The 12,053-nt window shown below is 38.2% G+C and overlaps 1 protein-coding gene across 5 annotated transcripts in view; it reads left to right on the top strand.

The window, feature by feature from the left end:
- Positions 1-12,053, top strand: part of CSNK2A2 (casein kinase 2 alpha 2) — a 40,135-nt gene that overhangs the window by 2,755 nt on the left and 25,327 nt on the right. For 4 of the 5 annotated variants that reach the window (XM_058527924.1, XM_058527925.1, XM_058527926.1 and 1 more), the window contains exons 3-4: positions 8,373-8,474; positions 10,917-10,967. The exons of the other annotated variant lie outside the window; for it this stretch is intronic. In XM_058527924.1, the coding sequence (XP_058383907.1) occupies positions 8,373-8,474; positions 10,917-10,967 (153 nt within the window). The remainder of the gene's footprint in view (positions 1-8,372; positions 8,475-10,916; positions 10,968-12,053) is intronic. 5 annotated transcript variants of the gene reach the window in all.

Raw genomic sequence — 12,053 nt, 5'->3', positions numbered from 1 at the left:
AAGAATGAACTGCTGACTCTAAAGCAATTCAGAAAAATGTCTAAACTTTTGTGCCATGGCAGCATTTTTAGAATAAGTCTGCAACTTCCTGTGGTGTCTTTTTTGAAAGGAACAGCATTCAGGTGTACATATAAGTAACAGTATGTTCATTTAGGAAAGCTTTGTGTTGCTCTTTACTTATCCTTCTAGAGAACTTCATAGGGTCAGTTGCTGGATAGTGTTTCCTCTGCTCTAAAGATGTGCAGGATATGTTTAGGGAACCCATAATGGAAGCTGAAGGTTATTTTTACAAAAGAGAAACCCAAGCACGAAGAGACTTAGCTAAAATCACTATATTGCAATGACCCCTAGCCAGAACTCCTGTTTGCTATTTCTTCCTGGGGCTTCCTGCTCATTTTAGCATTGGATCTTAATGTTGAGCACAGAATAAGTTCCAGTGTTGTGGAATAAGGCTTGGGAGGCCCCTCTGATGCTCTAGTTAACAAAGTGTTGTTTCTTGTTTCTTTTTGACACAAGTTCTTTTCAAGGTGCAGCCTGAATCACCTTGTTTCCGCTGGTGAAAACCGTACTTACTATTTTCTGTTTTTCAAAGCCCTATGGTGTTTCTGTCCAGATTTGGTTCCTATCTGAAGGACGGGGTAAGAAACTACTAATGTTACTGTTGTGGTTTTCTCATTGTTCTGACAGGCTGAATTAAAGTAGATTAAAAGTATTGTTTTTTTAAGAAAGAACAGGGTCTTTATCCAAAGTTGTGCTCCCCTATTCCGATAAGTTGAAGTTATGACTAATATCTACTATTGTGGTGTTTAGTCACAGGAAGTTAGGTCCTTAACAGAATACCAACTGCTCATAATTTGAAGGAATCTAGAAGAAGCTTCCTCTTCATATAGGCCTACTATATTTCAGCTGCAGGGAGGAACTTAGGTATTAATGTGTGCATAGTGACCGAGACAGAGGATACATTCCACAAGGACAGGCGCTGTCTTCCTTTTTACTTGGTGACATTTCCAATTAATCCTTTCCAATATATGAATGGTTGGATGATGAATGACCACAGAGCAATTTTATATCATTTAATTGGTATCAGTAGATTTATAATATTTTTTGGATTAAAACATACTGAGGCTATTAAGAGGTTTTAGGAATTTAGAAATTTGGTGAGCAAAATTTTACTGCCTATCCTCAAGTGAAATTCTGGGGCTGAAATCTTAAAACTTTCCAATCAATAAGGAGGTTAGATCTTTTTTGACAGAAATTGTCTTGAGGAGAAAAAGAAGAGGTGGGGAATGGTAAGGATTAATACAGCAGGGCAGAAAGCCACCTTAGTGCCTAAAGGTTCATCTTTTGATTCTGAAAAATCAATTTTTCAGTTCCTTTGTAGTACATCTAAGGAAGATGTACACAGAAATAAAAGCATTTGGCCATTTTGGACAACTTTTAGCATTTTGTGAGCACCACCTGTGTGCGGATGTCAGCCCTTGGGGTCTTTGGGATCCTTCAAATTACAGTGCTGTTTCCTAAATAGAAGTTAAGAGCAATACTACTTTTTTAAAAAAAACAAATACAGTGTTTTGAACTCATGGTACAGTGACTTGGAAATTCTTGTATAAGGCTTCCTGTTGCTGGTCTTATTTTGTAAAGAGCTTGTCTATCCATTTTTTTTCCCAGAAATTAATTCTCAAACCTAAAACAAAGAATGATGGTAGTACGGGTTTATTTTTTGTTTGTAGATGTTTTTTAAATTTTGTGCTGTCAGGACATAGTGTTAAAAGAAGGATGACATGACTGTCGATTACAGATCCTTGTTAGTTACCTCACAGTGAGCTGGTGGCTGTTTACGTTGTATCAAAAGGATGCTTTCTCCTGAGACTGATACTGATACTGATACAGTGCTTTCTCCTTTATTTCTACTTTCTCAGATGGTAGGTTTTTTTACCCTCCATTTACTTTGTTAGGCAGTGTACCAAGACGTCATCTTCCTGAAGCAAGACATTAGTATTAATTTCTCTAAATTTTTTTGTGATTTCTAGTTTCTACAAATGTTTCATGGTATAAAAGTAGTTAAAACAGTATTAAAGTATTACTAGCATTAAAAAATATACAAATTTTAAAAATTGTGTGTGAACGAGTCAGTGCTGTGTCTAATATTGTGTTTGTGGGGTCAGAGATTGAGAGTGTGGTTAACCTTTGTGAAACAGAATCAGAGAAGATAGGAGAATGGAAACCATTGGAACCCACACTCTTTTTTATAGATAAACCAAGACCCAGAGAGAGCCTGCAGTTTGTTCAGGGTCACGTGGTTAGGGAGTGGACACACTGGGTTTAAGACCCTCTATCCCTATCATGGAGTCTTGGTAGATGTGAGGAGCACAGTTAGGACATTTGCTGGACATTTCACTTCTTGATGTACTGAACTATACTGGAAAGATGGGCAAACACTCACTAGAATTTAAATGAAATTAATTTGTTTCTAATCATTTTTGGAGTTATTCTTCTGAAAGGAGATACTTGACTTTGGTGGGTTGCTAGTTGAAGTGTGGAACAGATGAATACCCAGAGAGCTATAGGGACCCAGACAGGGGTTCTCTGGTTTGTATCCACAGCAGCATGTTTAATGCACAAGTGAAATGTTGCTTTCCCCTCTTGGTTTGAAGCCACAATAACCAGTGTTTTTACACTTTTTTAACCCATACAGTTCTTCCAAATCTCATCATGATCACTTGCCAGATTTTGAGGTTAACAGTTTTATTCCTTTAATATATTAGAGTTTCTTGGAGGGGCCGGCCCAGTGGTGCAGTGGTTAAGTTCATGTGTTCCTTTTCAGTGGCCTGCAGTTTGCTGGTTCAGATACTGGGTGCGGACTTATGCACCGCTCATCAAGCCACTGAGGTGGCGTCCCACACAGAGCTACTAGAAGGATGTACAACTATGACATACAACTATCTACTGGGGCTTTGGGGAGGAAAAAGGAAAAAAGGAGGAAGATTGGCAGCAGATGTTAGCTCAGGGTCAATCTTTCTCAAAAAAAAAAAAAGTTCATTGGAGAGTGAACCATTTGCGAAAAGAATATCTTGATATAGAGTACCCATTTTTGTGTGTAGAGAATGGCTCCAGATAGTTTCTAGAGCCCAGTTTTAGGATCTGCCACCTCATAATCAGATTGGTATAATGTAAGCAGTGCTATAAATCGAGGGCAGAAGACCTGGGTTCTAGAACTAGCTTCTTCATTTATACCCACTTGACTGTGTTTTCTTATCTGTAAAATGAGTATACGTTTCTTGTTTAACTCACAGAGTTGTTGGGAGAATCAAATGAAATATAGATAGATGGGTAGGTAGATAGAGGATAGTGTTTTAGTAATTTACAAAATGATTTTCTTTCCTGAGTGTGGCCCGGCAAGTAGACTGCCTGAATTCAGATGTTAATTCCAACACCTAGAAGCTCGTGACCTTGAGCAGTTATTTAAACTCTGGTTCAATGCCTTCATGTAAAATTGCATTAATAGTACTCATCTCAGAGTACTGTTAAACGTGGATTAAATGTGCCTAAAACAGTGCTTGGCGCTTAGTAATAAAATCTGGCTATAGTAACTATATTTCAAATTGGGTCAAGTGAATGATTTTAAGGGCAAAACCAACAATAGAAAGGACTGTATCATTTTCTTGATGAGATTCAAAAGGCCTGCTGTATGCCTTGCTTTTTTAAAAAAAATTTAAATTCTGAGAATAAACAGTTACCTCAGGAAATTAACAATGTAACTGGAAAGATGAGACTTTAAAGATTAGAAGAAAAGTTGCTGTGAAGAAAAAACATTGCTCAGATAATGTTTATATTTAGGTCAGTTGCAGTGGATTTTGGAGATACTATCAAGGTAATAAAATAAATGCCATCATCAAGTCTGAACTTTCTTCCTTATTCTATCCTACGTTCCTGGCAACTGTTGTTCATTGTAATTGTTCATTGCAGGTGATGAAATTATATCTTAGTGGAGCAGTTGTTGCTTTGGTAGTAGAATAAAAGGAATCCCAGATTTGAAAATTCTGAGCTGTATTCCTGCCTGTCTTGAATTTATCAATTCACTTGTGCTTGGAAAGAAATTAAAATGGGACGTCACCTGTTAATATTTGCTGGGATTTATTGAGGTCATAATTCTTGTGCCTTTGGTAGATGTTAGTTTGCCAGTTCAGTCAGAATTAAATGCCAGTAGTTGAAATCATTCTCAGATCTGGCTTTTTAAAAATCAACTCTAAGTAAATAAATAGGACAGATTACTGACTTTTATCAACTTTTGTTTTCCCAAGCAGCCCATCGCTAAATTTGTCTTTTGTTTTAAATTTTTTTATGTTGGTGAATAGGAGAAGAAGTACTTTATTCTTGGGTTACATTGAACACTGTTCTTCTGAATAGCTGGGACTCTAACATGTGAGCAGAAACCTTCTGGAAAGATTCTTCCTTCCTCCCTCCCTTCCTCAGAAAATTTTAAATAAGTTTTTTCCCTTTAAATATTCTATCCAGGTGTGTGCCAAAATTCATTTATTATTGAAACTTGATTTAATACTTTAATTTCTTTTTTAAGCTTTTTGCTATTTTACCTACTAGACTTTGAGTTCAAAAAAAAAAAACAACTTTTTTTTTGGTTTAGAAAACAGCTAAACTAATTCAGTTAGAATCTTTTAAACAGATATTCTCTGAATTGGAATAAATGAACCTTAGGTGGGAGAGACTTTTTGTAGCAACAAGATGAAATGATGAGATTGTCATGGAAATGTATGTATTTTCTCCACTTTGCGTAACTGGTGGTAAATGAGTGCCAACACTGGGATAACGGGTCAAAGCGTACTTGTTTCTGTAAAATTCATGATCTGTGAATTTCCTTAAGTTGCCAAGGGTCCTCCATTATAAATCCTAATTCTATTTATAGAATTAAAATGATGACTTTCTCTCTCTGGGTGCTCATTGGTTTTTTAGCTTCTGGAGTATCTCCTAGGTTCAGAGGGATAAGCTTGAGGCTAAAGGCAGTTACCTATAGCCTGGTTCCTGTAGGGAGTAGGTGCCCATGCTTTGGAGGGGAGTATCATTTAGTCTCTTGGTTTTTGTCAGTATGTGAGGACTCTAGCTGCTGCGTGACTCCATTGTGCCACTTCAGAATTCCCTCGTGTCCCCAATTTCTAGTTTGGGAAGTTGGACAGGTGACCACTGGGCAGCAAAATATGCTTCACTTGCTCTATGTTACCTTTAGACATAATGAAAGATATCTTAATCTTAACTGGGTTATCTGGGAACAGTGTGCCTGCCTGACCTGTTGCTGAATAACAGGAGAGCAGAGCAAGGCTTTATATGGGGCATTGTCATAAAAGCAACTTATTTAGTAATGGGTTACCCCTGTACTAGTTCACTCTTGTGGGGAGGGTTTTTGGTGTATATAGGCTTCTGGCTTTGGTGGTTTTTTTCCCTTCTGTTTACCACAGATTTGTAACTACTTTCCAGTAGGGGATGACAACTCTTGAATTTTCTTACATTGAATATACTGGTAGCATTTGTTGAATTTATAGATATGATAGCCAGCTTTTATTTTTCTCTTACCTTTTGACATAATTTCAGACTTACAGAAAAGTTATAAGAATTCCCTTATATATCTTGTGCCCAGATTTCTCAAATATTAACATTTGCTTTATCCTTTTCTCTCATGTATACACACACACGTGCGTGTGTACCAAAATCCTCGGATGCTCAAGTACCTTCGTCAGCCCTCCAGCAGGTTTCACATCAGCAGATTGAACCAATTGCAGAACGTAAACATAGTACTACATAACCCAGTTGTTGAGTCCCCAGATGTGGAACCTGCAGATACGGAGGGCCAACTGTATATGTGTGTAGTCATGCGTCGCATAACAGCATTTCGGTCAACAGTGTACCGCATAGATGACGTCAGTCCCATAAGATTAGTACCATATAGCCTAGGAGTGTAGTAGTACCATCTAGGTTTGTGTAAGTGTGCTCTATGATGTTCACACAGCAACGAAATCGAAATCGCTTAATGATGCATTTCTCAGAACATATCCCTGTCATTAAGTGACACATGACTGTATGTACATATATAATTATATTTATTTTACATTTCTGAAGTGTTTGAGAGTTAATTGCAGTCATTCCTACTTTAGTGCGTATTTCCTAAAAACAAGGACTGTATAACCCCACAGTGTCATGATCAAAGATCTGAAATTAACATTGATATAATTCTGTCAGCTAATCTACAGCCCCCATTCGCATTTGCCAGTTGTCCTTATAATATTTCTTATAGCAAAAGAAAATCCCAGATCATGGGTTACATTCAGTCGTCGTATCTTTTTAATCTGGAACAGTTGTTCAGTCTGTGTATTTCATGACATTGAAAGCTTATTCTGTCTGTGTATTTCAGTTCAGTCTGTGTATTTCATGACATTTTTGAAGCTTACAGGCTACTTATTTTGTAGCATATCCTTTTCTGGCTGTTTTTTGATCAAGTTGTACTTCGTTTTCCGAAAGTATTGAGCTCCCTAATTACGAAAAGGAGAATAAGGAGTACGATTCCTAAGTGGAGATGGGGAAGAGACACGGTAGCCAGATCTGCTCTACTGGGCACCCTGACGAAGTGGAGTGGCGGGATTGTGGCCGCTGACTTGGAAGAATGCAGCTAGATTCTAGTCTCAACTGCGCACCCTGTTATAGGTGATGCAGGTGCTCTGTGTTTCATAATCTTGTCCCTCTCCGTTTTATTGTGTGTTCAAAGCTGTAGCTTAGTGGCCAAAAAAAGATGAAGGTTTCTCTGGCATATGGATATGTTATATCTCCCTCCTCCTCCCACCACCACGTACACACAGGCTGTTTGAATCTTGTTTCATGGCAAATCCATTGGACTCTTTGCCTGTGCTATTATAAAGTGTCTCAGTGGTAGAATACTCCTTTTCCGTAGTTAGGTTTCTTCCATAGCCACACCTGGGAAATGAAAGCACAATGGCTGCGAGAGGCCTGCAGAGTCAGACTGTCTAGATTTGAATCCTGCCCTGACTCTTTACTGTGTATGACTCTTTACTATTAGCTGTGTGACCTTGCGCAAATGGCTCAACTTGGTTGAGTCTACTACATAGGAATTTTGTGAGGATGAAATATGATTTATTACTAACTAAAAACTTGAAAATAATAAAACTAACATGTAGTGAGTTCTTACTATGTGTCAGTCACTGTTCTAAGTACTTTATGAAACAGAACTGATTGGGATATGCCTGTTTTTCCAGAACGACTTTCATTCTTCTTCAAACTCTTTAGCCCATTTACAACAAGAAATAATATGTGTAATGGTAGTATTTCTCATTAAGGTCTATGCTTTTTCTCTCCAGCAGATTGAAAGGTTAGCAGGTGGCAGAGGTTTTCAGTCACTGGTATATCAGAGATCAGTTTTCTCCTTTGCTGACCATCATGTCTTTCTTTTTTTGTTGTTTTTAGCATTTCTGGGGTTTTTGGCTGGGGAGTGGGTTGGGGGGGGCGTGGGGAGGAGATTGGCCCTGAGCTCACATCTGTTGCCAGTCTTGCTCATTTTTCTTTTTCCTCCCCAAAGCCCCAGTACACAGTTGTATATCTTAGTTGTAGGTCCTTCTGGTTCTTCTGTGTGGGGTGTTGCCACAGCATGGCTTGATGAGCAGTGAGTAGGTCCGCTCCCAGGATCCGAACCCGCAAATCCCGGGCTGCCAAAGCGGAACACGCGATCTTCACCACCACGCCGCTGGGCTGGCCCCCAGCCATCTCTTTCTTTAGGAATAGGATCTGTTGGGAAGTTTTACTGACTCTGTGCTGATTTCAGATTGTAGATATTAAGGAAATGGGAGTGGTGACAGGAAATGGGAGCCAGCAGCTGGGAAACAAGTTTGTAACTTGATGTCAGTGAACTGGTCTTCACTCCTGGAAGACAAAATTGCATGTAACTCATGGGAAGAGCAGGTGTCTCACCATTTTGTTTCAGTTTTTCCATTTGTGAGTGCATGATGTACAGCTGTTCACAGCTATAACATTTTCCATTTGGCAGTTATCTAGTAAGCATTTTATTTTTAAAGTATGACATGGGTGTTCAAAATTTTTGTGCCTTAAATGTAACTACTTAAAGATCTGACACATAAGCTATATGAGCCTGTAAATTATTTAACTCAATCTTAAAAGTTCTTATGGGTAGGCCCATTTTATCTTGATTTTTTTTTTCCTCTTCTAATTTAGACATGCTCTTTAACGTAACACGGTGTGCAAGATAGTGCAATATACATTTGAGTAGCTAACATTGTTTTAAAGTTTTATTTATTAACTTCAAAAAGAGTCTCACTTCTGATTACTCTTGTGTATTTAAGCCAGTGAAGAAAAAGAAGATAAAACGAGAGGTTAAGATTCTGGAGAACCTTCGTGGTGGAACAAATATCATTAAGCTGATTGACACTGTGAAGGACCCTGTGGTAGGTGCCTGATGGTTGGGGGAGAGAGAGATAATAATGAGTGTCTCTGTGTGTGTGTGTGACACACAGAACCTAAAAATAATGAGAAACTTCATTATATAGTGGGGATGATGGTTAGTCTTTACTACCGAATGGTTTTGAAAACCAGAAGAAATCGCGGTGGCCCAGTGATAAAATAGTCACCACCACTTGTATGGAACCTAAGAGTGTGTGTAGAAAAATCCCTGTCCCAGGGTTATTACCTCCTTATTTTGATTCAGCCCACAAACGTTTGCTGAATATCTCCTTTAAGCCTCTGCTTTTCTCCCAATTTTGACAGCTTATTACTGCCAATTAGCATTATTGTACCTCCCTTAAGTAAGCCTGACATTTGAAAATCTGGGTTTACAGAAGGAAATATTGAATATCTCCATGTGGACTCCCAGCATAGAGAGCTGAGCAGATCACAGCCCCACGGACCCCTTGAGGAGGCCATCTTGCCATTTCTCATACTAGTCTTTAATTCAGCATCCATCGTTAGGGCTCACATTGTATATGCAGATACAACTAAAATATTTTTTGTTAAAAAGTGCTTAATCTTTAGCCATTTTAGATGTACTGTTGTTTTCTCTCGCTGGGGAGTAACTTAACCTTAACTTAAGTGTTTATGGTTAGCTAAGGATTTTGTGCCATTTTTGTACCACATCCCATCCCATTTCTGTTCTTTGCCTGTTCTACCTCAAATATTTCACTGTTCTCTCATGATAGCTTTTTGTTTAAGAAGTAGATTTTCGCTTCTGTCTGCTAAAGACATCATCATCATGTAGTAGCTAACATGCATTGAATGCTTACTGTGTGCCGAGCACTGTTCTGAGTGTGTAACTGTATCACGTCGTCTAATCTTCACACCAGTCTAGTGGGGTAGGTACCGTTGTTGTCCACATTGTCACATTGTACAGATAAGAAAACTGAAGTCTCTGCAGGTTAAATAATTTGTCCAGGATTACAGTTTTGTTGAACTGAAGAATAAGGCAAGTTTTTCCTTTTGGACCCTGGAAAGACTGAGAAGGATGATTGTATGCTAGATTCTATCTAATTGGCATTAAAAATATATCCCAGCCTGGTCGGCCTAGATTGATTTTACAGTGACTAACTCTGGACTATGTAATCTTTGAAAATGGCTTGTAGTGTGAGCCAGTATGTAATATTATACGAGGAACATCTTCATTTTGCCTTGTTTTTTTTTTAAACAGAATTTAGTGATACCCGTCTTACTATTTTTGTAGTTGTTACTTAAGCATGTGTGTGTTTTACGTGATATGTAACAAACGTAAATCAAAGTGGACATAAACCAACAGGGGCTCCTCATCCCCTGAGTTGTAGGGAAACAGGCTTGCTCCCAGCCTGTAGAGATACCTGGTCTTGATAAAACCCTCATAATTTTGGGCTAGTGAGGAATCCTTTGACCAGGACTGCTGCTTGTTCTTGCAGGAACCTGTGTGCGTGCACTGTGGCCTATTTTCTAGGTAACTTTCACCTGCTTCCTTGAGCGAAACTTCCCGCCATAAAGATTTCCAAGATGAAAAAAATAAAAAAGATTTCCAGTATGATATTTTTCTTTGTATAACCCTTTAAGCCCCTGCTTTTCTCCCAATTTTGAAAACATTTGAAAATGCCCATTAGCATTATTGTACCTTACTTAAGTAAACGTGACATTTGGAAATCTGTATTTATACAAGGAAATATTGAACATTTCGTACTCATTGCATTCAAGATTATAGTGCTTTAAAAATACTTGATTATATATGATTTTTTGGGAACATATCTACTTTGTAAAGCAAGATACTCTCTAATGGTCTCTAGCCAAGGGAATAATTTCACGTTATAGCTAATGGTACTAGGTACCTTTCACCTGCTTCCTAGCTATATCAATGGTTTCCATGCTCCTGTCTTCCTTTTGGATCCTGAAAAGACCTATGATAGATACCCATACTTATGATAATTCTGTAAAATGCATCTGGCTTGCAAAACCGAGATGAAAACGTCACTCTTTTTGTAGTTGGCAAACTGGAACACTGCAGACTGTAAATGTTCACATAATGTGCCAGGCCCACTGACAGGTTGGTCAGGGAATACATCTCTTTAAAAGAAAAAAAAAAAACTTTATTATGAAAGATTTCAACCATTACAAAAGTAAAGTGAATAATAGAATGAACCTCCCTGCACACATCACCTAACGTTAGCAGTTAATCAGCTTGTGGCCAACTTTGTTTTGTCTATACCCCACCCACTTCCCCGCAAATTCCAGACATAAACTTTTAAGAGGGTACTTTCTTAATAGGCTCTTCCTCATGAGTGAATCTCTTTTTCATCGAAATGGGGTTTGGGAATGGACCAGTAAGACAGAAGTAAATTACATTTATTGTTTAAATACTTATAAAGCATTAATATTCTCTCTTGCAGTCAAAGACACCAGCTTTGGTATTTGAATATATCAATAATACAGATTTTAAGGTGCGTATATACTTTTTCTTTCTGGCATGGGGTCAGTGGGGGATGGGGGGTGGCAATAAGCACTGTTGATACTCTAGAACACAAGGGTGCCAGGAAGGACCATTGGTGAGAGTAGGAAGTAACAAATGGGATTCCTTATAGCATGAGTACAGGATGCAGAAAGGGGTTAGGCTTCTTGCATTTGGTGAAATTACCTGTCACCCTTTGCCTTACTTACTCTGGGAATAGCTGCTGGGCTGGGTCTAAGCTAATGCCTCAATAACACTCCTGTTTCAGACAACCTAATTTTAGGTAGATGTTAACTTTGGTTTTTGTAGGAAATGATAGGAAGTGGTAAATGGATACAGGACTCCTGTGAAAAGAAGCAGTGCGTGGGATTCAGGCTGTCAGATAGTGTGTGTATTCATGCACACCGTTTACAAAGCAGATGAAACAAGCTAGTGAAGAGTCGCTGTGATTTAGAAGAGCCCTCTCCTGGGTCATTTACATTTCTTGTATTTATAATGGATATTAATTTAGACTTCGAAGTGTTCTTCTAAAAGCATGGTTTTAAGCTGGTTTTTTGTGAATTTGTTTTTATTGTTCAGACACTACCACCTTAACTTCTGATAAGGTTTTTGGGGCCAGGCGTACTGGACATGGTAGAGCATAATATGAAAACCAATATAAATTGGTTGATTGGTGTTGATTTTTAGGGGCATTTAGAGAACTTTCAGGTGATTATGACTCTCTCAGTGGGTAAAAGGTTTGTGATTTTGTTGTGAGGGAAGTTAGGGGCAAAACCAAATCAGCATTTGAAAGATGCTGGTATCAGGAGTGATGCTTTTAGGTGAAAATAAAAGAACTTTATCTTCACATTTAATTTTTCTTAGGTAATCCCTCTAAAATGACTCTAAAATAAGGTTAGTGAAAAATAGGCAAAAGAGAATATTATGACTTAAGTTTTATATACAGTATAGCTTTTACCATATGTAATAAGTTTCCTTATTAGTGTGACTCTTTAAAGGTGAAATCAATAGTGAACTCTAAAAAGTGGGGTAAGTTTTTCATTCATGGCAGTGCTCAGCTGGTTGAGTACTGTGCTGA

The sequence above is a fragment of the Diceros bicornis genome, chromosome 32 (assembly GCF_020826845.1).
Source record: "Diceros bicornis minor isolate mBicDic1 chromosome 32, mDicBic1.mat.cur, whole genome shotgun sequence".
NCBI lineage: Eukaryota > Metazoa > Chordata > Mammalia > Perissodactyla > Rhinocerotidae > Diceros > Diceros bicornis.
Note: the sequence above shows the minus strand (reverse complement) of the source record. Positions and strands in the feature narration are given on the sequence as shown.